Source organism: Struthio camelus, chromosome 5 (assembly GCF_040807025.1).
Source record: "Struthio camelus isolate bStrCam1 chromosome 5, bStrCam1.hap1, whole genome shotgun sequence".
Taxonomy (NCBI): Eukaryota; Metazoa; Chordata; class Aves; order Struthioniformes; family Struthionidae; genus Struthio; species Struthio camelus.
Genome location: NC_090946.1, coordinates 75,289,868 through 75,315,053, shown reverse-complemented (window position 1 = coordinate 75,315,053; position 25,186 = coordinate 75,289,868). Strand labels below are relative to the sequence as shown.

General features: G+C 43.6%; 1 protein-coding gene across 2 annotated transcripts in view; it reads left to right on the top strand.

Moving 5' to 3' along the window:
* Positions 1-2,868: 2,868 nt before the first annotated feature.
* BRF1 (BRF1 general transcription factor IIIB subunit) overlaps positions 2,869-25,186 on the top strand; it is a 176,851-nt gene continuing 154,533 nt past the window's right edge. The window contains exons 1-2 of one of the 2 annotated variants that reach the window (XM_068947305.1): positions 2,869-3,098; positions 17,513-17,593. In XM_068947305.1, coding sequence (XP_068803406.1) covers positions 2,912-3,098; positions 17,513-17,593 — 268 coding nt within the window. In that variant the 5' untranslated portion in view covers positions 2,869-2,911. The remainder of the gene's footprint in view (positions 3,099-17,512; positions 17,594-25,186) is intronic. The other variant, XM_068947304.1, reaches the window with a different exon arrangement.

Below are 25,186 nucleotides of genomic sequence, written 5' to 3'. Positions count from 1 at the left end.
ATCTAATACCTAAGTATCTGCTTCAAGTCATTATATTTATAGAAGAGGAGGATCCGTCTCTTGTGGAAGTATGGTAACGTGTTAGCAGCTTGCTCAAGTATATACCCTGCCGTGCTGTTCAGCATTTGCAGGAGTGGGATTCCCTCGCACTCCCATCTGGCTTTGTGTAGCCACTTTGCATTCTTTCTACACTTACAGGAGCAGTATAAAAAAGGTTTTTATTTTCAAGCAAATGAGAACAGTTCCTGTCTTTGAAACCTCAGCATCGAATGTCAGACACGTACACCCACGGGTGGGTTATATTCGGGGTTCCTGAAGACACAGCAGGAAGGAAATTGGTCAGTCTGGGTTAACAGACATCCTGATCACCACTTTTTGTTACTTAGGAGAGAAAATAAGAGGTATAAAAGAAGAGAGTAGGTGGAACGGAGAATAGGTTATTTTATCCTCTGAACTAAAGGGGCAGAAGAGCAAAGGGAATAGGGCTTTGTCAATGTAATTTTGAACCAGTTCTTGGTGTGCTTCAAGCTTGAGACAGTTTACTGAAAATTTAGCCTAAATGAACTGAGTAATAGCTTATTCGTTCAGCAGGTTGACTCTTATTGGTCAAAGAGGCTAGTTAGTCCTCTTGCAAATAGAAAGGACAAAGATTTTATGGGGGTGAAATATTATTTACATTTCTGCCAATGGAGGAGGACCTTCCAGAAACATTTGAAGTATTTAAGGAGTATTATATAAGAAAGGTTTTATGGGAGGGGAGAGGCAAAGGACCTCGGTTTTCTGAACTGGGAACCCACTTTCTTTCAGCACCACTAACTGCACCTTACAAAAATTAAAACACATTTCCTATTTCAGATTTACTTTAAACGAGCTCTCTCGCAGAGGCGCGGCGTGTTAGGCGCTCAGCAGGGCCCTCTGCTGTTCACAATTCCGGTCGCTTAGCACCTGACGATTCAAAGCGGAAGAACTCCCCAAACTTGTTTGGGACTTCCAGGGAAGACTGGTAACACTTGAACAATCAAAAACAGCAATTATTTTGGAAGGGATGTAAAAGTTAAGTTCTCTTGGACCAGGGGTGAATTAAGTGAGTTAAGAAGAACCTTTAGTGGGAAGATGTTTCATAACTGCTTTCTTCAGGATTTCTCGTGCTCATGCTGGCTTCTATCAGAGAGAGGGTATATGACAAATTACAGCACTGATCTGGCTTGACAGTTGTTAATTAAAATGCGCTGGTAGCCAGCAGACTTTGCTGAGAAAGAAAAGGTATTTATTTCATGTGGTTTTCTCTTTTTCTTATTGCAAAAAATTTATGTCTGTCAGGAATATCATTTCCCCCGGACTCTGTCTACACAGCATGTAACTTTGTGAGATCACATGTGGTTGCTGCGGGAATCAGGCAGCAGGACGAACTTCAGGAAGGAAATAAACTACTGAAGCAGAAGGAATCTTAAGAAACCGAAAGACCTTATTTTCACAACGATGTCTCGGAGGACAGAACAAAAAGGGCAAAAAGAAGACAATCTTTCAATTACGATACTTCTGTTTTCCTTTTGGAAAATCCCAGAACCTCCAAATTCTTATGCATATGAAATAATCTCACGCTGAAGAGGTGCTCAGGTTTCTGGATGGTGCAAAATAGCTTTAGCATGCGCCAAGATCTGCCTCTAAATGTCTTACACCAAGTAATTTCGAATTATTTGTTGTATGAGGCTGCAGAGATTTGCAGGCAATACCTGGCTGCATCTGAGCCATTCAGTGGAAGACAGATACAGCAGTGAGTTTATAAGAAGTTAAAAAGTTTATGCTTCTGCAATTACCGAATTACAGATTTCAAATGCTGGCAGATAGAAGCCCATACAAAGATCCAGCTACTACATCTGCTGTGTTTGCTTTCCTTCCCATCTGTGGAATAGCACACTAATTTACTACAAGCAGTGACTTCCTGGGATAAAAAATGAGTTCTCAATAACTAAGAGTGACAAAGCAATAGATTTTTAATGCTATGACACCTTTGTTACGCAAAGCTCAGAGTGTTTTACTGAAACTAATTATCCCTCACAAAACCTTTATATATTTATTACTATTGTCGTGGAATGATGGAATTGGATCAAATCTATGAAGTAATGCATTTTTGAAGCACGAGGGAAACATTATACTTTTGAAACACGAATATAGGTGTTCTAGCCCAGTTTTATTGTCAGGGAACATAGGAATTTTCACAGAGAAGCCGAGAAAATAAGGCCCATGTTTTTCACTCTGTGCCACATTTCTTTACTTAATTTTTAATTATTAGGGGCTTTTGTACTACAAAGGGTCAAAAAAATGATGTGCCGTTTGCCGGCTGCGCCGCAGATGTTCAGAGATTTACTCCACTCTGAAGCCTAACGCTTTAAAACGGAGGAAGGCGAAAGCAGAGGCCCCCGTGGAAAGCGGGGCGCCCCGCTACGCCTCCAGGAGCCGCCGGCCTTCGGGCAGACCCCCGGAGGGGCTCCGGCGCCTCCCTGCCCCTCGGTCGGGAGCCCGGGGGCCGCCCCGCACCCCTCCCGGCGGACGGAGGCAGCGGGAGGGGGGGGGACGGGACCCGAGGGCTCCCGCTCCGGCCGGGCGAGCTGGCCCGCAGCGAAGAAGGGACGTTAAGGGGCGCCCTCCGCCAGCGGGCGGGCAGGCGGCCGTTTCCATCGCCTCACGGCGCTGGGGGAGGGGCGGGCGCGGGGCGCGCGCTCGCGGTGGGAGGGGGGAAGTCTCGCGAGAGCGGCGCGGCGGCGGCCGGCCCCTCCCCCTGCCGGTCCCGGCGAGCGAGGCCTGCGGGAGGCCGCGCCGCTCCGCGCCGGGCGGCGGTAGCGGCCGCGGCCGTGGGGAGGGGGCGGGCGGGCAGCCGGCTGGCTGGTCGGCCGGCCGGGGCGAGGGCGCGATGCCGGGCGGGCGGGTGTGCGCCGCCTGCGGCGGCTCGGAGATCGAGGTGGACGCGGCGCGGGGGGACGCGGTGTGCACGGGCTGCGGGTCGGTGCTGGAGGACAACATCATCGTCTCCGAGGTGCAGTTCGTGGAGAACAGCGGCGGCGGCTCCTCCGCCGTGGGGCAGTTCGTGTCGCACGACGGTGAGCGCCGGCCGCGGCGGGGCGCACGTGGGCCGGGCCGGGCCGGGCCGGGCCGGGGGGTGTGGTGCTGCGCGGGGCCCGGGCCACACGACAAGGCCAGGGAGAGGGGGTGGAGGTGTATGGGGGAGAGCGTGTGTGGGGATGTGGGGCCAGGGCGTGGGGGAGAGGGGGTGTGTGTGTGTGGGGAGAGGGCCAGGGTGTGGGGGAGAGGGGGTGTGTGTGTGTGGGGAGAGGGCCAGGGTGTGGGGGAGAGGGGGTGTGTGTGTGGGGGAAGAGGGCCAGGGCGTGGGGGAGAGGGGGTGTGTGTGTGGGGATGTGGGGCCAGGGCGTGGGGGAGAGGGGGTGTGTGTGTGGGGATGTGGGGCCAGGGCGTGGGGGAGAGGGGGTGTGTGTGTGGGGAGAGGGCCGGGGAGAGGGGGGGTGTGTGTGTGGGGAGAGGGTGTGTGTGGGGGGGGATGTGGGGCCAGGGTGTGGGGGAGAGGGTGTGTGTGTGGGGGGATGTGGGGCCAGGGCGTGGGGGAGAGGGGGTGTGTGTGTGGGGATGTGGGGCCAGGGTGTGGGGGAGAGGGTGTGTGTGTGTGGGGAGAGGGTGTGTGTGGGGGGGGATGTGGGGCCAGGGCGTGGGGGAGAGGGAGCATGTGTGTGTGTGGGGATGTGGGGCCAGGGCGTGGGGGAGAGGGGGGCGTGTGTGTGTGGGGGGGATGTGGGGCCAGGGCGTGGGGGAGAGGGGGGCGTGTGTGCGTGGGGGGGATGTGGGGCCAGGGCGTGGGGGAGAGGGGGGCGTATGTGTGGGGGGGATGTGGGGCCAGGGCGTGGGGGAGAGGGGGGCGTGTGTGTGTGGGGCCAGGGCATGGGGGAGAGGGAGTGGGGATGTGGGGCCAGGGCATGGGGGAGAGGGAGTGGGGATGTGGGGCCAGGGCGTGGGGGAGAGGGGGTGTGTGTGTGGGGATGTGGGGCCAGGGCGTGGGGGAGAGGGTATGTGTGTGGGGGGGATGTGGGGCCAGGGCGTGGGGGAGAGGGTGTGTGTGTTTGGGAATGTGGGGCCAGGGCGTGGGGTATGGGGGATGTGTGTATGGGAATGTGGGGCCAGGGCGTGGGGGAGAGGGTGTGTGTGTGTGGGGATGTGGGGCCAGGGCGTGGGGTATGGGGGACCAGGTGCATGGGGAGAGAATGCTGTGGTGGGGTATGGGGGAGTGGGATGGCTCATGGGAAGAGGGTGTGGGGGGATGTGGGGACAGGGTGCCTAGTGGAGAGGATGCTGTGCAAGGGGCTACGGACACAGGGACGGTGCCTGGGGGAGAGGGTGCTGTGGGGGCATGTAGGGGCAGTAAATGGAGGAGAGGGTGTTGAAGGGATAAGCACAGCTTATGGGGGAGAAGGGTGCTTGCACGGTGGTGTAGGGGACAGCATGGGGACAGGGTGCTGTGCAAAGGGGCGATGGGGACTGTGCGTGGGGAACAGGGTGCTGCGCAAAGCAATGTGGTGCACGGACTGTGCGTGGGGAACAGGGTGCTGTGCAAAGCAATGTGGTGCACAGTGCATGGGGAAAAGAGTAGTGTTCTGCAGTGGGGGATAGGGATGGTGCATGGGGGACATGGTGCTGTGCAAGGTCGGGGGACAGGGATGGTATGGGGGAGTGGGGGGAGGCCAAGATGTATGGAGGGCTATGCAAGATGGGAGAAAAGCTCCACATGTGACAGGAATAAGTATGGGACTTGAGCTCTGTGTGGGATGGACTGGTTGTATGAGAGAGGTTTTTGGGCTATGTGTGGGAGGATGCAGGTTGATTGGATGCGTTTGGGAAGATTTGGGGTAAAGGACAGGAGATGTGCATGGGGAAATTGGATGCTTGCTGAGGCAGAGGAAGTGCGTGGAGACACAGAGGTAACGTGATGAAAGTGAAAGATTGTCTTGCATAGGAGGAGAGTCTCACACAGGGAACTGAAAGTTTGGGGTGTTGGTCTGAAATGCCCTGAGGATAAGGGTTGTGCGTGTGGAATAGGACCACATGGAAGGGACTTGGTGCTGGGAAGGAGCGAAAGAAGGAAAAAGAGTGTGGGAAACGTGTATAAGGAGAAAGAAACATAGGCAGGAAGCATGGGAGAGAGCTGAACAGTAAAACAAGGAGGACTGAAAGACTTGGTTGGGGAGAAGAAAGAGGAGTTATGGGGGACAGGGTGGCAATGCAGATTGGAGTTGGGGAGTTTGTAGTCTAAGGTTAGTGTAGCTGTTGTTGTCCGATGCCATACTCACCTGCCAATGCAGGGCAGCACTCGCATTACTTTCTCTTATAGCTTATGAGTAACTCATATCCTTCACTTTTTCCTGTAGTGTGATGTGATTACTTCTGTAAGGGCTTGTAATGCTTTTTTCCCCTCCCTCCCACCTAGCCAACGTTATGCAGGACAGATGGCATGCAAGCTAGAGTTCGTTTTGGGATGCCTTTGCTTTACAAAGAAGTACCACAAGGAAAACTAGGAACTGCAGTACACCGAGGCTGTGTTTCTTCTACTGGATGAATTGCATAGTAATTTCTTGAGTTTCTTTAAGGGACTTTATCCCTTCTGGGCAAGTCTTGAGGTGCTGTTGTTGGCTACTCTTTTTCCGTGGACGGTTTGTAATTCCTTGTTCTTGTATAATTGGTTATCTGCCACGTTTTACTCTGGAAGGTAATTCTTGCACCCTTGAAGACAAATAAGCACTGTGAGGGTAGGTGGGTGCATAGAAGTGAAGATGTGCTTGTAGCACGCTTTAGCATTCTTACGCTGGTGTTATTGGGCTGGCACAAGATGGGGTTGCAGGGGCTTCACTGTTCATATTGTGCCCTTCTAGGCTTAATGAGTCCCCGTGTGCATTAACTGTGTCTGTGTGTTGATGAAGAGTACTGTTTGTGGAAATGATGCAACAGGACTTTCAAAAACAATGTTGTTTGTAGGTTTGTTAACTTATTGCAAGGATGAGTGAAGGCCCTATTTCATGCAGTGAATATTTTAAAGACATTCTGATATGGTTGATTTATACTGTTATAATTCTTCATGTTCCCAAACGGAGGTTTCTGTTGCATTTTGAATATATATATTTTTTTGCCTTATTTAAACTGAGGAGGACAAGCTAATCTGAAAAGATGTATTTTTGCTAGAATAAAAGTGTCTTCATGGTATATGCTCTTCTGTTATGCTTATGTGACACTGATTTAACTCTTTGGGGATGGGGAGAAAAGTCCTTTCCTGTGTAATCAAGACAGAATTCATATCTAGAACGTTGTGCTGGCTGGAGGATTTCCAAAGGAATATATACTTCTTTAAATCAGAAAACACATATTTGCTGAAAGCAACATTTTTTTGGTCAGGCACAGCTTTCAGTGAATCTTCTGACAGAACATAAGCAGGTCTCCGTCAAAGTTACTCGATTTTAACACTTTTTTCCTGTCACTTTTGTAGGCTCTTTTGGTCTGTGGCTCTGAAAGATCCCCTGGGTATGGAATGCCTTGGGCTAAGGCTCGCAGGACTGCACTCCAGTGCTTGAGGGCAGCCCTACCGCGTGGAGTGTGACTGTGTCAGAGCGTACAGCCTCCTGGGCTGCTCTGACTTGGAGACCCTGGCTCTTGGGCAGTAGGAGAGAGTGCCTCGGAGAGAAGGTTGTCTAGGCTTTGCAAGATGTGAAGGGCTGTCTGACTGGGAGCTTAGTAGCCCTGAGTTGAATGAGATTTTTGGTGTGTAAGTAGTACAGATTTCCTGGTTGTGCAACAAATCTTGCAAGATCCCCAAAGCTCTTCCAGGCTCAATGCGGAGTCCATGAGGAGTTCTGTTTGTCAGTAATATATCTAGCATGTGTGCTAATATATCTGAAACAGTTACAGATGCCTTTTCTCCATGCTTGTTTTCATATTGTAATCAAAAAGAAGCAAAAAGGGGGTGGAAAGCAGCGAGATAATGTTACTGGTTTCCCTAAGGTGCAGCAAGCAACACCTTTTAATTTGGGAAGCTGTGTGTCAAGACTTCATAATTTTGCATTTATATGCTGAAAGAGGAAAGGGCTTCTGTGCTTCTGTATATTAATACAGAGTGATCTATCTTGATCGTACCAACGAATCCCCTAAAGGAGGTGGTAGTGAAATCACACAGAGATCTGTGCTCTCTGATGATCTGCAAAATGGGTGAATGGTGTGATGATAAGGCTTGCTGGCAATGTTATTTGGGGTAGTAAAGACTGTAGAGGGATGTGTTGGTCTTAGTGGCTGGGTAGTAGAACAGCACATGGGATTCAGAATTGCTGGGAGAGTTAGGATCGTTCTCTTCCGCCAGAGGCGGGATGGTGGTCTCTGGACAGACTGGTATCACTCGGGAAAGACATCCTTAGGTTTTAGTGGACAACTCTAAAACCACTTAGCTCAATGCTTATTCGCAGTGTAAAGAAAGGGGAGGGAAGGGGAATGTTTGAAGCTAATCGTGAAAAGAGTATAACAGCACATGTCGCTTGCATATCTACGGTGCTGTCTGCAACTTAAATACTGCATGTCCTGTTCTGTTCCTCTCTCCCCTCCCTCCTCAAGAAAAGATCTAATAGAACTAGAAAAGGTATGGGGTGGGGGGGGCAGAGGAGATGATCAGGAGAAGGGCTTTTTGAAAAGCTCTCTGTGAGGAGTGACTAAATAGACTCAACCTCTTCAGGCTGAAAAGGAGATGATTGAGAGGGGACATGGTGGAGGACTGTCAAATCTTGAATATCATGGCAAGGATGAACAATTGTTCAGTATCTCATAATGCCAAATCTAGGGAGCACTAGGAAAGCTAGCAGCTTGATTACTTTAAAGCTTTCAGGTAGCCGGTTCAGAAGCAGCAGGAGGTATTTTTTTCAGAGCAACGTTTACTTAAATTGTGACTCTTAAGTTGTGGGTGATAAAAGTTTACGTGGGTTCAGAAATAATTATATAATCTTGTAACTCTTCAGAGGAAAGTCCTGTTCTTTTTGAAATCTACAAAGATGCTTTTCAAGGTTTTGACAATTCTTTTAAAGCCTATCCAAGAATTTGAGGACTATGGTATAAAGTACAGGTGTGCCTTAGTATTAATAACTGCTTCTTGCACCTTGTGTTTTGGCAAGTGATGAGCACAAAACTCCTCTGATGTTAACAGTAGTATAGTATATTTTCTCTTGAAAAAGTTTGGCTAAGTCTTCTGATCTCCTTATGAGAAATCGGTAGTAGAAATACTTATGACTGTGAGAAAGTCTGCAATAAGGTGTCCAGAAATCCAGACTGCAACACAGGTTAATATTTAGAGTACGGTTTATCAAGTTACTTACGCAGTACTTTGTAATATGGACTGTGAAATCTTTCCCGATGGTGTTTGAAGCATATAAAATGAGGTGGCATTTTTATATAAATTAGCAAATAGAGAACTAGGCCCTGCTAGTCCTGTTTGGAAGGCCTTTGGAGGTGGGCATGTCCTACCTGTCTCAGCATAATAATAGCAATGCTCTTCGCTGCTCTTGTCTTGGTGGAAATGGAGAATGTGATTGCGGGTTAGCCTAATCTCACAAATCTTGTTAGTGTTCTCTGTTTCAGGGAGTGGCAGATTGCCTCTTCTTGTGAGGTACACATTACTTGCTGGATCGTGAGGTGGTAATGTGAAACCCTTCACTAGCAAGGGATCCCCCCTTCATGCCCTAGAAGGGGACTGCTGTGTATCTTTCCTTTGGTCTTCTAGTAGGAAAGTTCTCACAAAGCTCAAGGTAGTGAAAGCTTTGATAGGTCCCGTACTGGTCCGGTTAATTGTGATTCTTAATTCTGTTGCAAGTGGCCTGAAGTAGGTGAGAATTTAGCCTCAACAGTTAACCCTGGACACGTCATTCTCTTGGAGCTTGTGAAGGCCCTGTGTAAGGATGTCATTCGTGAAAGTGAGTTTTTAGGCTTGACTGATTTAACTCTGGGAAAGGATGGAGATACTGCTGGAAAAGGGTTGTCATGCACCTTTGAGCTCCAAATAACTCTATCTGCAGAGAAAAGTCTGAGGAATGTATTTTGCTGAAGTGAATCCAATTTTGACGAATAACTGTCCACCTTATAATTGATGGCTAGTTCAGACTTTCATGAACTAGCTAAAAGGTTGCTCTCTGTGACTTCTTGCCAAATTCAGGGGGAATTTAAATTTAACTTCCTCATTCTCTTAATCAGAATGAATGTAGTCTGTTTTTTCTCTTCATACCTAAGTTCATTACAGACTCTTACCGGTCATAACATTTGAATGTATCCCAGGAATGAAATACTGCAGTGCAAGGTCCGAGACTGAACTATGTTGCTCCTCCTTCATTATACTGTAGTTGCACTGGAAAAAGGAACACCACTGCGTCATTCTATGGTCTGTACAGATTTTTCAGCTGCTGCTGAAATCTTTGATCGCTCTTCTGCTGTGCCTTGATGGGAGTCCCCTAGTCTTGTGGTAGTTGTTGCAAGGAAGTGTTTTCACAAGTATGTCTCCTGAGGCTGAAAAACATGTATGAAAGTGCAGAGCGTGAGGGAGGAAAGCTCAACATGGTGCAAACTTGGCTAGCCCAGAGTGCTCTTCAGGGTTTTATTTCAATAAGCCGAGAAGGTGGAATTCTAGGGCTTCCATCCAACGCTGATCGAAGGAGAGGAAAACCGGCTCATCTGAGAAGGCTGATTCATAAGCAGTCCAGTGGCAAGCTGAAAGACGTAACTGAGAAAATAAAACATGGGAAAATGGCGCTGCAAGACACGTTGAGCTTGTGTTCCTTGGATCCTTCTTTTATTCCTCAAACTGTCTTTAAATTCCTCATAATTAATGGAGAGAAATGGCATCTGGAGAAGCTTCTTGGGAGTGAACTACAGGGCATCGGGATAACTTACCTCTTTTTGGAATTTTCGTGAGATCTTTGTGTGTATGCAGTCCAGCAGCAGGAAGAAAACTACTTGTCAGGGCCTGGACTCCCCTGCCCGGCCACGGGCCTCATCCGGACCCTGACCCACGGGCGACAGCCTAGCCCAGCCTCGGCCTCTCCCTGTCCCTGCAGAAGTGTCCGATGCCCAGGGCTGGGGCTGCCCCCAGCTGCCCTGCTCCTTCATGGAGTAGTGGGACAGGCCCTGCCCTGGGGAGCCCGTGGCCTGTGCGACGGCCAGCACTACTCTGAGCTTAAGAGAAGGTTGCTAGAAAGTTTGCAGCCACATCTCTCATGAAAATTTAAATCAGAATTACTTTGCAGAAGCTTTTAACTAGCTCTTACTTAGGTCTTCCCTAACCAGCTGCATATTTTTTAAAAAACGAGAAACCTACAGTTTTGAGACCTCTACCCCTCTGTCACATTTGTTTGAAACTGGACAGTGAGCCTAGAATAAGTGGACTAAGACTGACGGACAGTGTGTTTCCCTAGGAACGAGGCTGAAAAATGAAGATTAACATAACAAAATGTAACCTCCATAATCTGTCATAGGTTGATCGTAGAGCAAGAATCCTGTTAGTTGCCGTTTGAGAAACAGAATAAAGTTTTCTGAAGGCTTTGCAGGTAAAGGGAAATTCCAAAGAAAGGGAACTAAATAGCCGGGAAAAGAGTAATAATGGGGAGGAAGATTTTATTTTTTCTGTGTGAGACTGTATATTTAAAGATAATGCTAGTGGTGATGGACCCCAGAAGTTCAGTGTCAACCAGGCTGAGAAAAGAAGTTAGCAGCAGTCAGGGAGGATCCCTAGTTTGTGTGGAGGTGAAGATCTTGTCTTTCCTTTTCTTACGCGTTCTCTGCTGGACTTGGTCAAAAGAGTTATGTAGTTATGTGAAGAAAAGACTGTATTGCTCAGTCATTGATGGCAGTCCTAAAAATGTCCCTGGTAGGTAGCGAAGGTGGTGGGGTTTCCGGTTGTCGTTACCCTGACGCTCTGTTTTCAAGCTGACCGGTTCTTAACAGCATGAAACGAAATGGCCCATCCATTTAGCCATGCTCATTTTGATGACAGAACTGTGGGATGGAGAAAACAAGTTGGTGGAACTAGGGGTGTTTGTCAACTCCAGATAAGACCTATGGGATACTTCATCATCAAATGTGTGTTGTGGAAAGCCTCAGTAGGAGGCTTTATTGAGTGATTGTAGGCTAGGTGCCAAAGTGGATTTCTCACCCCATGGAACTTACCTTGCGTTTGGGATCTTAGGTGAATATACGTCACCATTGTATCTGCACGAGACTGAACAGATCGAATGACTTAAATCAGCATTAAATCAGGCTTTAATTAAAAAAAAAACAAACCCAAAACTATTTTGTAGTTGATTATTTGAATTTTTTTTATGCCTTTCAATAAAATACTTAATAAACTAAATTAAAAATGCATATTTTCTCCCAATGCCAACTTGTCATTTCTTATTTGAATGATGCAATCATTGGTGTATATAGGAGAAAATAAAGTACTATGGATTAGTCTTTTAACTTGCTCTTATTTGGTGTCTAACCCAGGAGATTTGAGGAGGGTGACTATTACACAAATGGAAGCCTGCAAGGGACGTTGAGAACGTTACTCCAGCTTCAGCGCTGAGGCATGATCAAGTAAAACTAGACTCATGGCTCTTGGGCAGCATGCGTGCATTAGGACTCTCCAAATGTTCAGGAGATCACAAGATGCTAAATTGAGTCTGCTGGGAAGAATGTTGCTTGCGGAAAGTTATTTACTCACTCTTGCCTACTTGTAGGGAGAAATGAGAATTGTGCACTGGTAAGCTTGAACAGACCAACAAGTGTTTGTTAAAACTTCTAGTGCAGCAGGTTCTACAACACTTGTAAATAGGCTGTTTCACGTGTCTTAGCACTCTGGTATATCAAGGGAAAGTTTCTTGCAATTAAATTTTGTTGTTGTTGTAAGAAAACTGTAAGCAGTTTACTGCAGTGCACCAAGCGACTTGCAGTGTGATAAATGCTAAAAATGTACTCTTACTCTGCAGTATTCCTTGGCAAATTTAATGTAGCGTACCGTTTAATAAAGCTATGATATGTTCCATTTCTCAGGTATGCTTATGCAAGCTTACTTTAAAATCTCACTTTCTAGTTTATCCTTGGTAAGTTCTTTACTTTCTTTTACACCTAGGAGTGTGAGCTATGTTGATCTCAAATGCAGAACTTTGCTGGGGTTTGACTTGATCAAAATATTTCAGTCTTTTGAGGTCTGTGGAAGTTATGTGTTGAACAATGGAAAATTATGGTCAGCAAACTGGAAGGAGCGAGAGACTTGATACAGAAAGAAAAAACTTCTTAAAATGTAAGCCAAGCTTATTAGCTGTTCATCTTATAAGCCTTCTTTTTTCTTCAGAACTTGATAAGTAAGACAAATACTGACACAATAGTGCTAGTGAGGCAATTGGTAAAGAGAGTAAATTCTATATTCATATCAGATTCTTTAGTTTTGATTAATCCTTGAGCAAAAATTATTGTATATTTTGCTGTCTTAGAAAAGTAAAAGGTTTAGAGGTTTTATTTTGACTCAGTAGTTAAAGAATTTCCATGTAGGATATCCTGACAGACCAAATCCTGACCTAAAATATTTCTTATAGTGCAGTCTTGAACAGTCCTAAAGTAAGTTCTACTGGTAGCCTGCATACTAAAGTTGAAACGAAAAGACTGGGTGCAGAAACTGAGAATAATGATAATGACACTAAAATTCCCCTTATGTGTGGTCCAGATAGAGATGAGACTAATTCACGGTTGATTTTAAAATATAGAGTGTGGCCATAATTAAGTTGCAAGAGGGGAGAAGTTATGGTTCTGCACTACTGGGTTTACAGATCTTTTGAGGAAATCCTGAAGAGTACTTACCTTTTTTACTTTGTGCTTGGTTTTCACTTTTCTGAGTACAAAACTAATCCATATCCTTCTTGCCTTGGGAAGGAAGAGGGGAAACTTGCATCTATTTCATACAAAAAAAAATCACTATTCACTATCCGATTTAGTGAGATGCACTGCATATTTGCTTTCTGCTTCTCTTCTGAAGTCCTCAAGGTGGCAATCTTGCATCAGAGTTAAGCGTGTATTTTTTTTCTTGCGCTGGGTGTCTTGCATGCTATCCTTGTGATGGCAACAAATACTTGCTTGAAGTACTGCAGAGTGTACAGCTGTCCGTTGGGAAAATGCTGGATCTTGCATGTAGCTTTGGACACATGTTGGTTTTTCATAGACTCGTGCAGCTTTAAATTCTGGTGTAGTGGACATGGCAGTATATTTATCTCCTTGGTTGGTAGTTACAAAAATAAGCCCGCAGATAGTGAACTACAGTGGAATAGACTAGAACTTTGTTTGTATGAGTTTATTATTTATATATTATTATTACTTATTATTATAAGTTTATAAGGTTTGTATAAGTTTATTCAGCCTTAGCATTTCATCCGGCTGTGGTGCGTACGTATCTGTCCTCTTGCATGTAAAATTGGCTGACAGGAGAAAATAAGAACTCTTTCAGTTATAGACTTTGTGTGTTCAGAAACATGTAATTATATCTTTCTGCTGTTGTAGGCATGAAATGCAATGCAACATTGACCTACTCTGCTATTGGGTTTATGGTATAACTTAAATAGAGAGCTTATTCTTCTTTTTGTATTAGATGGCCAAGTCTACCTGGGTTATGAAACGGTTGGTTTCATGCAGTCTGCATTCTTTACAGGTTTTATGATGGAACTGTAAATGTTTTAACTTTTAAACTGAACCTTTTTATCCTGCCTTGTACTGAGGAAAGGACTGGAGTTTTCCAGTTTTAATTCACAGGGAGGGATGCTGATAGTACTGGTCCTATCAAATGGCAGATATACTTCAGCTCAAGCTGCAAGTGAAGTTTCATTCCCTATCTTCACTTGCTCATTTATTCGGAGGAAAACGAAATCTGTAACACTGCCATTCCCACTGTGTTCTTCTTCTAGTGACTGTTTGAAGTTAGCCACAGAGACTTCAGACTTTGTTTGCTGCTTTTACTACCAGAGGAGCGTTTTTGTAGAGAGGATGAGCGATGTGGCTCCTAGGTCAGTGCCACAGTACCTGGATCTGGTTGTGGGCACGGCGGCTGTGCCCGTCTCTGTGCAGGGAGCAGAGGCAGCAGCGCTGCTCTTGGCCGCTTGAGGTGCAGTTGCTGTAGTTCAGCCCTGGAGGAACCCCGAGGTAGGGGCTGGACCTGTATAAGCTTTGGCTGAGGGTTGTCAGGTTTGCAGGTACGTCATCTCCTTTGTCTTCTGTTCTCTTCTTTCGGTGTTTCAGGGCGCTGTATCCTGCTGAGAGGACCAGAAAAAAATGGGTTGAATAGCTCTACTTTTGGGCTGCCTAATGCATTTTTCTACGCTTTTACATGAAATTTTGGACTGTAAGTGTCCAAAGCTAAGATGAAGAGCACAGTTTAGTTTAGCAAAGCCTGGAGAATTTGAGTTACTGTTTCTAAAAATAATCAGGAGAGAACAGTGTACAATAGTACACTGTTACTTATAGTACACTTAAAATAGTAAGGTGGCGCCTTACTTAAGGAGCCTCTATGTATGACTTAGAGAAATCTTAAAAGAGTTTGCAGGCAGTACTTGCAGACACCAGATACTTCTAGGATATATATTTTTTGTTTACCTTGAAAGCTAAATGTGAGGAAAGCGAAGCATGTGTAATTCACTTTTGAAGTTGCAGAGGAAAAAACAGAAAAGGTCAAGAAACGTAAACATTTTAAGTTAAGCTGCAGTGTCGGTTTGGTTGTACCTTATGATTGCTGTTCTTTTTACTTTTTAAATGACTAGCTTTGTAGGTTTTTTTTGTCTTAAATGAATCTGATGATTTCACAGATTTTTCTAGAACTTATCTTCTTATTTCTGAGCTGAACAGTTGCATTAATAAGTTTGCTTTGCATTTTGCTTGTCAAGATTGAAGCTGATGGTGAGACTTCATAGTCGGTGGAAACATTAGTTTGCAGTTCTGAGAGTGTAAGTGCACAACAGACTAGTTTTCTATCAGTTTTCAAAGCCGTATTCCAAGTCAAGATGTGCGGTCTTCCCGGTTAACTTGCTGATAGCAGAATTTGTTTGAGAGATCTGTTTGTATCTGCTACAGACTCCATATCTTTGAAAGAAATGACTTTTATGCCTAACATAATGTTATGCCTAATGTAATCTAATGCCTAACATGTGATACCTTGATGTCTAATAAAAAAGAATATTTTAAAAGGCAAAAAAGCTGAAATCTCAGCCTAATTTTTTATTTTTATTTTATCTGGATTTTAGCTTCTGAGTACATTAAACTATTTTGTTTTGTTTTGTTGATAGTATTAGATAGTTTTTGCTTAAGCTTTTTAGTAATAGGGAAACTTTGAAACTTGAACTTTGAAACAGGAACGTAGCTGTTTTGATAATGATAGTCCAATAGAGTTCAGTATTTTGGTGTATGAGGAGATAGGGAGGACTCTGGAGGACTCTAGTGCTCTGGAGCTGTAACGCCCAGAAGGGGCTGATCACTTCATGGTGGCTTTGACAAAACCCATCTATGAGCCTTCTGCCTTCAGCGTGTCCTGCCTGTTGATCTTGCTGTTGTCCAGCCGTTTATGATGTCCTCAGCTGTATTGATGCTTGAATGTGTGATCTCCTGCTATAAATTAGACAAGTAACATAGCCCGTGGTAAAGCAAACCTTAAAAGAAAGAAAGAAAAAAAAAAAGGGAGGATGGGAAAGAGAGAATTTCTAAAATTAGACTTGCTACTGAAGAAAAATGTGTGTAAAACTCTATTGCCACTATTTATATGTCTTTGCCAGATAAACTGGTCTTATTAAGTGTTTGTATACTAAAAAGAGTTGCGTGTACTTAAGTAATTTGGTTACGTGTCTCTGTTTCGTCTGATCGGTTTGCTCTGGAGCCTGTGTGAAAATCTGAGAGCGTACCTTTGAGAATGGCACTAAGAGGTTGCTGTCCATAATAATTTAGAACAAGTGTAGGGCTGGGCAAGTTATATCTATATTGAGTGAAGAGGTCCCTATAGAAGACTTTCCATCTCCAATTAAGATGATGAACTGTAGTACTCAAGCTGTGGGGCATTTACATCACAACTTCTGATTATTATTTGGTGAAAGGATCTGTTAATGAAGGGCAGGTGGAAGTCAGTTTGCTCTTGTTGCTAGAGCTGAAAACCTAATTTAACGGTTGTGTGGAAAATTAGCTTAGAAGGCTTATAGACAATAATTGTATAGGAATATAAATTTTAACTTTTTTTTGTTTCAACATAAATATACATTAAATACAGTTGAGGAAAGAGTAGCTGAGAAAGTCTAGTAAGAGTGCATGTGGATGAAAGTGTAGGTCACAGTTTCCTGTTCCTTGGACCTGTTACAGAAGTATCTTATTCAGGTGTGTAAGAGAAACGTCCTGAATTACTTTCAGCTGGCACATCCTTTGCATATTTCTGTCCCAAAAGCATTCTAGTTGGTTCCAGAGAACTGGACTAAGGTGGGAAAACTTAGCTACGTGAACTGCGGAGAGACTGTATAAGCGTGATAGGGAACAAGAATGTTTTTTCTTGCTCTGAAGAGCGGACTACTGGAATTAAGTAGAAGTCCAATTACTAACAAATTACTTGTTTTCAGTCCTATGCAATTTAGCGTTTTGGTCTCGGTGGCTGTTAAGCTGATAGATTCTAATATCCTGCTTGAGGTAGTCTGATTATTTTTTAAAAAACTTCCTGCTTTAGTGAGAGACTATTTCTGTCTTTAGTAGTTTAATTCCGTGTTCTGCCAGATTCGTTTGCATGAGTAGTTCCATTGACTCTCAGAGGACTCCTGGCGTTCAGGCTGCTCAGCATTGGCACTGATGCATAAACCAGCCTCGAGTTTATGCTCATTTACAACTCTGATTTATTTTAGTCTCTAACCTTTCAAGGTGTAAACATAGCAATTTCAGACTTGCAGTTTTTGTAGCCCAAGCTGCAATGCGTGTGCCTAATGCTAAAGTGAAGTTATTTTAAAGTATGTGTTATGTATGTACTAGCCAACACAGTCATTGTTGAATGGTGACCATGTTTTATGCTCTGTAATGCCAGTAATTAGCTATTAAAATTCTGAATATTCTCCAGACAAAAAAAAGTAACTAAGCAATTGTTTCCTCATTTACTTTGAGAAGTATTTTACAATATTGATTTTAATGTTCTGCTCAAAGTAAGAGGTGTCACATTATTGTGCTTTGAAGCTGACGTGGGGGAGTTAGGGTGTCATGCATTTTCAGTGGTATTCCAAGGAGGAATTGAACTGCACAGGGTTTGTACTTGATGTTTTAAGCCCCTCAAGCACCTCTGTTGCCCTTCATAATGTAATTTGGCATGTTGTAAATTATACAGATACTGAATACAGTGGCACAGTAAGATCTCCTTTGATGTTTTAATTCAGTTATTGCATTTGACATGTCTGTCTTTTTCTCCTCATAGGTGCAGGCAAAACACCGACTTTAGGAGGAGGGTTCCATGCCAACCTAGGAAAGGAGTCACGAGCACAAACTCTGCAGAATGGTACTTGCAAGCTTTAAACTTGTTGATATGACTTTTTTTCTTTTTAATATCATTGATTAATTTTTAGTTTTGAATGTGACCTCAACAACTTGGCAGGCCGCTCATTGGAGAGCAGACAAGTCCGCCTAGTGCTGATTTTACGTTGTGCTCTTATTTGGGGGTTACACCTGATTTATGAGGTCAGATAGCTGGCTGACAAAGGGTAACGGCAGCTGACAGTAATAGCATAGTTTAAAAGGGCTTTTTCAAGGTTGACATGCCTGTTGCGCCTTTTTATTTTCTGGTAACCTACTGTGGCTTTTTTTTTTTTTTAAATCAATTTTCAGAGTTATTTATGTTTATTTTCAAGTATAATTGTTGAAATGCTTTTGTTTTTATGCTATATAATAGGAAGATAATGCATACATTTATGCACACCTCATAGTAAGCCCATGCTGACTAGGCGATTGTTGAACAGAGAGGGGAAAAATGGAAAAAAGATCCTAATGTCTAGAGTATATTTAAATAAATGTTCCGATTACGTTCTATACCTTTTAGCTGAGATCTGTATAATGTGCATTCTTTAAAGAGAGTGAATAAAAGCAGCTTTTATTCCAGGAACAGAATGGTCTTCCAGTTTCAGTTACTGCTACTCATACCAATGGACGGGAGATGTCATTTTTTGGCTAATTAATACTGTTGTCTCGTGACTTTTGGAGGTGACAGCTGATGGACCGTCGTATCAAAGACTCTACAGCTAACATTTAGTTAATCAAGGGATGTAGATAAGTTTTACTGATACGGTATTTGTTTTGGGGGATTCTTTAAATAAATGAATTTCCCTCAATTTCACATGCAACTTGAGAACAGAAAATCTTGGCTGATATATTATGTCTGCATAGGTTGAGAAGTGACAAAATTGATTTGTGCAATTGAAATAGAGCCAGATTGGTTTACTGACCTTTATCCAGCTGATTTAGATACAGATTGTTCGGCTGTTTGTGCTGAGTAGTATCACACTCTGCTTGTTTGGCAGGTATGTGAGCAAGTTTCAGTGCCTGGTTCAAAATTACTGTCTTAGGAGTTTTGAAAATGCTATATAAACTTTAGTAGTGAAACCATGAGAATGGTTTTTACAGTTGAAGAAGTTTGTAATTGAATGAAAGTACTTAATTCCAAACTTTAATTTTGCACAAGTATTTTAAAAATAAATTGGCTTGTTGCACATAAGGACCGCTCAATTCCTCATCTTTAACTGTAGGAAAGTAAAATGCTGAGAGGACGAAATACCGTCCTCTTGGCTTTTGTAGTGCTGAAATCCTTCGAAAGCCTATTTTGTTATCCTGAGCTGTAATGACAATTAAACACAGTCTAGGTGTGCCGGAGTCTAAACATGGCTTCTTTCTCGGATGAACTTTTGCTGGGGAATATGTCTGAGCATCCTCCATCCCATCAGCTTTTGTGTATACTAGCCTCCTGAGAACCCCCCCCCCCCCCCCCCCCCGTGTACCATGATCTTTACCTGGCTAGAGTCTATTAGCATCATAGAAAAGAGATTATAGTTCCTTAAGTTGAAAATTTCTCCCAAACAGTTTTAAAACAGGAAAATATTTTTTCTTTTTAGCTACACCTGTCTGAGGCTTTTTAAAGTTTGTCTTCTCTCTTTTGTGATTATCCTTTGTGTAAGAAAAAAGAACTTGGTCTTTGATTTCCAGTTGGCAACACATTGGCAACCTGTGTTTGTCATGCTGCCAATCTGTCTCTGAGAAAGTCCTTTTCAATGAGTTAAGCAGTGTTCTTGCGCAGTCCCAGACAGGACAACAGCAGCTGATACTTCAGGTAGAGCAATTGGCATTTGAAAGGCCATTCTTTCTGCCACCATATAATGAGCTAGTTGTCTGCCGTATTTAATCACATTTTGAGCTTTACATGGTTCTTAATTGCAAATTGAGCTATGGCAGTGAAATTACAAAATCTCGCTCTGTCACTGTATGCCAATGATTGTGTGTGTGTGTGTGTGTGTGTGTGTGGTTTTTTTTTTTTTTAATTTTGTTAATACTCATTGCATTTGAAAGTGCAGCAAGGCAAATGAACTTACTGCATATATTTTTAAAGGAAAAGTATAGGATTTATTCATTGAATAAAACTGAAGAGGACTGGTAGTTGACTCTACTAAAAATGGACTGTTGTCTTTGGAATACTGTCTGATGGGAAAAAAAAAAAGCCAAACAATTTTTTTTTCTTTATTTGCTGATACTACTACGTTTGCATTGCCAAATTATCCCAGTTGAAAACGAACCATTAAACTGAGCTCCTGTTGGGATTCTAGTGAAGCACAACTCGTGAACACATTTGGTATGTGTTTTAGGAGATCTGTTTCTTGCAATTCATCGATATCTCTTCGGTCAAGGTTGTGTGCTACCTTCAGCAGTGTAAGCACGCTATTTTCTCTTACGTTGCGCTGTTGGGTATTGCTGAAGGGAAGAAGCAAAGTCCGTGGGAAGCATAGATAGGCTGTGGAGCCCAGAGTGCTCTGGAGGTTGTCTCCAGTGCATTGGAGAGCAGCTGAGAGCGTGTGCGTGTGTGGTCCGAGTGTGCTGGCAGGTCTCGCAGTATGCCTGCTCTGGCTGCCAGCAACCTGTAAGCTTGACGTGAGCTGGAGAAGAGTCCAGCAACGGAGCAGGGTGGTGTGTGTTTTTTTTTTTGTTTTTTTTGTTTTTTTTTTTTTTAACAACAACCTCCCCTTGCTTTCCCTTCCTTCCCCCATGTAGTTTGGGCCAAATTCTCCCTTGCTGTACTGTCTGTCTTTTCAGCGGAGGTGAAAGGGAGGTGATTCAGGCCCACTGTTCCAAATTTAATCACTAGTAAAGCATCAGGGGTTGGCTAAATGTGTGATGCTGCTGCTTTTTGAGGCTTATAATTAAGGGATGTTTTGGATGAGATGAAGAACAGTTTTTCATTAGAGTACCTGGGAGTAGTAATGTACGGTTTTGTCTTTTCTCCATTCCAAAGTTAAGAAATTAAAAAGTAAAAACTCCATCAAGAACGGTTGCTTAACAGTTCTGGACTTTTCAGCAAGATTACTATTTTGCACATTGGTGTTCATATATACTGTCTATATAAAGCTATGGGCAAAGCCTGAAGGTTTTATAGTTTCCAGGTTTGTGCAAGTGTGTCTAATACACAGAACTAGTTTCCCTTATCAGACAAGCCTTTGCTGTATTTTTCCTTGCTATTTATAATGCAGTGGTGCATGGCAGTTGGCATTATCTGCTTTTCTTTCCTGAACCGGATGATGTTTGTGTGTGTTTGGCAATTAGCTGTAGTTTTAAAAAAAAGGAATCTTATTTACACTTGTTAAAATGCTTATCCATGAAAGACCTAATACTGTTGTATTTGTTCATGAACAGTTTTTGATTTCCGGTGTGCTGTACTGTGCTAATTGACCCAATTCAGCTCCACAGGTTCGGCAAGCTCAGGACCACAAAATGGTTCATATCTGTTTGTGCAGAACTCATTTTTATAATAAAAACCTGCACATCTGTGAGTTAACATAAAGAGATGTTTCAGCTTTGCTTTAAAGGATTTGACCAAATAGCCAATCAAGTGGTGCTGTTATTTGTGAAGAAGAGGAGTTATGAATTAAATATTAACTCAGACAGGGACCCTTTGACAAGAATTCTTTCTTTGTTTTCTGAGCCTCTTCAAAGTGCTGTGTTATTACCCAGCTTTTATGGGTGCTTAGAGTGCTGAAATTCAGAACTCTGTCTCTTTAAATCTTGTTTTACAGCTCTGAACTACATTACATAATCTCTCTAAATAGCTGGTTTATTCTTGTTTCCCTGCAGACAATCTGCTCTCACTCTATCCATGTCAGATTCATAGTTACAAGTAAGTTGTTCTTGACTTGGAGCTCTGATACTTTCAATAGAGTATTCAGTGGCCAAAAAGAAAAGGGAGAAGGGAAAGAAGGTCATTGGCATGATTACAACTTGAAAGCTTCAGTGACAGATATTTAAATTTGGTTAAAACTAAGTTTGAAGATTGTAGCTCTGTTTAACTTAATCCGGTTTCTAAACTGTTGTGCTGTGCTTTTAATCATTCCTTTAAATGAGTATGTGTGTTTTCCCTCAATCCTCTTAAATACCAAAGCATAGCTAGCAGTAGTTTATATCCTAAACGGAACAGCATTACTGAAGATGTTCTTTAATGCGTATTTTGACTGTTTGCTTTTAAACAATTTGCTTGATTTTAAACCTGTGTTACTGTCACTGATTTCATAGCTGGTTTATTATGAGTGATTATGAGAGGCTCTACTTCCTACCAGGACTACGCAGTATGAATTACACCAGGATTATATAATATACATGAAGACCAGATGCATCCAAAGAACAAAAATAGAGAACATACCTTTATTTAACAAAAAGAAAACTACAAGAGAGCAGAGGATAGTAGAATCATAGAATAATTTAGATTGGCAGGCAACTGTGGAGATCCACGCTCAAAGCATGGTGCCTTTGAAGTTGCATTAAGTTGCTCAGGGCCTAGTGTAGTTGAGCTTTGAGTATCTACGAGACGGATACGATGCAGTCACTCTGGGCAGCCTGCCCTAATGCTTGACCACCCTCATTGTGAAGAATTTTTTCCTTGCATCTGGTCAGAATTGATTTTGCTGAAACTTGGCTCTGTGGCTTCTTATCCTTTTGCTGTGCATCTCTGACAATTCTGACTCCGTCTTCTTTGTAACTTCCCACTGAATAATTGAGGATAGCAACAAGACATCCCCCTTAGACTTTTCTTCTAAAGACTGAATTAACTCAGCTCTCAGCTTGAAGTCACGTACTTCAGCCTCCTAATCATCTCAGTGTCTCTCTGCTGGACTTGCTGCAGTGTGTCAATGCCATTCTTGGTGCAGGTGGGTCCTGAACTGGACAAAGTACTCTAAATGTAGTCTTACAAATGCTGAATAGAGGGTGTTAATCACTTCCCTTGACCGGCTGGCTGTACTCTTAATCATGTAGCACAGAGTACAGGTAGCCTTCATCACTGCAATTGGGTGTTACTGACTCACTTTCATCTTTTTGTTTGTGAGGACTCTGGATCCTCTTCTGCAGAGCTACTCCCTGCCCAAGTAGGGAGTCCAGCAGTCCCCAGCCTGCACTGTTGCGTGGGGTTCTTCTGTCCCAGGTGCACGAAATGGACTTGTGTACGTCCAGTTTACTTAAGTGTTCCCTTGCCCAGTCTTTCTCTACTGTAGATAGCACTTCATTCCTTCATACTTTGCCACTAAGTACAGAGACCCGGGAGGCCTGAGAACAGCTATTGACACTGAAGATTCGGGAAAGTCATGAGCTGCTCTGAAGTCAAGCTGGTCTCATGCCCTGCCTGCTCAACTTCCTGCGAATCAGTATGGACTGTTCTTGTGCTTTGAGGGGATTGTTCTTAAAGACTGACAAACTGTCCTGGCCTCTTTGCCCTTTATGGCATTTTCCCAAGGGATCCTGCTTACTGCTTCTCTGAAGAAATTGAAGTGTGCTTTCCTGAAATCCTGGATTGTCATTATGCTACTTGCCTTCCTCACCTCCCTCAAGATCTTAAACTCTGCCATGCTAGGGTGGCTGTAGCCAAGCCTGCCCTCAAACTTGATATCCTCCACCCCTTTTTCTTTTCTAGAGAACAGTAGATCGTCTGGTTGACTTGTCCAGCACCCGTGTCAAAAAATTGCTCCTGATGCACTTTAGAAGTCCCTTGCGTTGCTTCTGCTCCGTTGTGGTTCCCTTCCAGTAGATGCTGGGGTGGTTAGAGTTCCCCAGGAGAACCAGGACATTTTCCCACTTTTAAAAAGTGGCTTCATCACCTTGATCTATAGGTGGTCTGCAGCAGATGCTCACGACAATGTTCCCCTTGTTGGCCTCCCCTCTGACCCAGACCCATTAACTCCTATTGAACTGTCATTTGTTTTGCAGCGCAGCTTTCTGAGTTTGAGCTGTTTCTTTGCAGAGAGTTCCCTGTTGCCTTCCCTGCTTGTCCTTCCTGAAGAGCCTGTAATCATCCATCTCATGATTGCAGTTGTATGAACTAACCTGCCGTGTGTCAGTGATCGCCAGTGAGGTGGTAGTTTTGCAGCTGTGTGCGACTTTGAATTATTCCCGTTTGTTTCCCTTGTTGGGTGCCATCTTTTCTTTGACTCTTCCCCCTGTATCAACTGCAAATTATCTGGTTTTGATTTCAGTAACAAAACTTCTAGTCTAATTGCTCAGCTGTTTTCTTGCTGTTTCTACTTTCGTTTCTTTTGGGATACAAGGTTGTCCCATTCCTCCCAACTCAGGCCAGTCTCCACTTCTAACTAGTGCCCCCTTGCATTTTGTTGTTGTTGTTATTGCCTCTTAAACCAGCCATTGCTTAAAGTTCTCGTTTTCTGGGTCTGTCTTGTATCCTCCTTAATTTCTTTATTCCCTAAGGCTTTGAAAGACTTATTCTTCTCGCTAGACCGAGACCACTGCTTCAGTCTTATCCCCTTTGATCTGTCTGCTGCTTAGTCCCTTATGAGTCCTTTGTTATTGTTAACAACTTCTTTGATTCATTTTCCTCATCTTTCCATTTGATGCATTAGCTTTTTCATCCTCTCCTTGAGGAGGATGTAGGGGGTCTACTCCTTCTTTATTTTGGGATGATAGTTTTTTTCATTGCTTCAAATACAACTTTTCCTCTGGTAAATATCTTCATACCTGACATATCTCTTCCATCCAGTCCCATGTCATGGTCTGAGCTAGGGTGGGATTTAGCTGGTAAAGCTTACATGTCTGCGGGAGCTAGTCATCCTAACCTCCCTTCAGGGTCTCTGCAGAGAGGCAGACAGCTTCAGGGAGCAATTAATTTCAGCCAAAAGTGAGTCAGATGACTCATATTCTTAAGTGCCTGTTTCTCTTCACTCACTGAAATGAAGTCTAGATTGACTAAGCTCAGATGTTCGTCTCTAAAGATAAGGGTGATAAATCCTACGCTTCAGCATCTGCGTTTGCGTATCTCCTTGTTGACAGTCTTAACATGGCCAAAACTGAACTGCTGAATTGCCTCCTGCTGTTGTGCCATCTTGCATGGTAACAAGTTCAGGCCTCCGCCTTTTGAGGGCACTCACAGCTTTCCCTCCTTGTCTCAGATCGATCCTCTCCAGCTTCTGCTAAACCAAAGCTGGGTCCTAGCTGTAACACTTGCGTGTAATTTTTGTGCAGAAGTGTCTCTTGACCTTCTGTCTTCTTCCTCTGTGATCAGAAGGTGCTCCAGAATTGATTTGCAGAACCACTCCCCCCTCTCTCAAATGTTCCGTGAGGAATTAACTCTTTTTGACAGTCAGCATGTAAAAATATTTTTCCTGTTCTAAAATATAATATTGTAGGGAAAGATCGATAAGAAAAAATAACAAAATAAAAGTGGAAATTGGGAAGCTCTCACCAAGGTATGCTGAGAAGCATACTGCTAAGGGGTGGTAGGAGTAGAGGAAGGAAAGCAGAAAGATTGTAAACTGGGATATTTAAATTTCATCTTTTTTTGTATCTGAATGTCTTCATCAAATAATTTTAATAGGAATAGTATTTTCGCACCTTGTTTATCCTT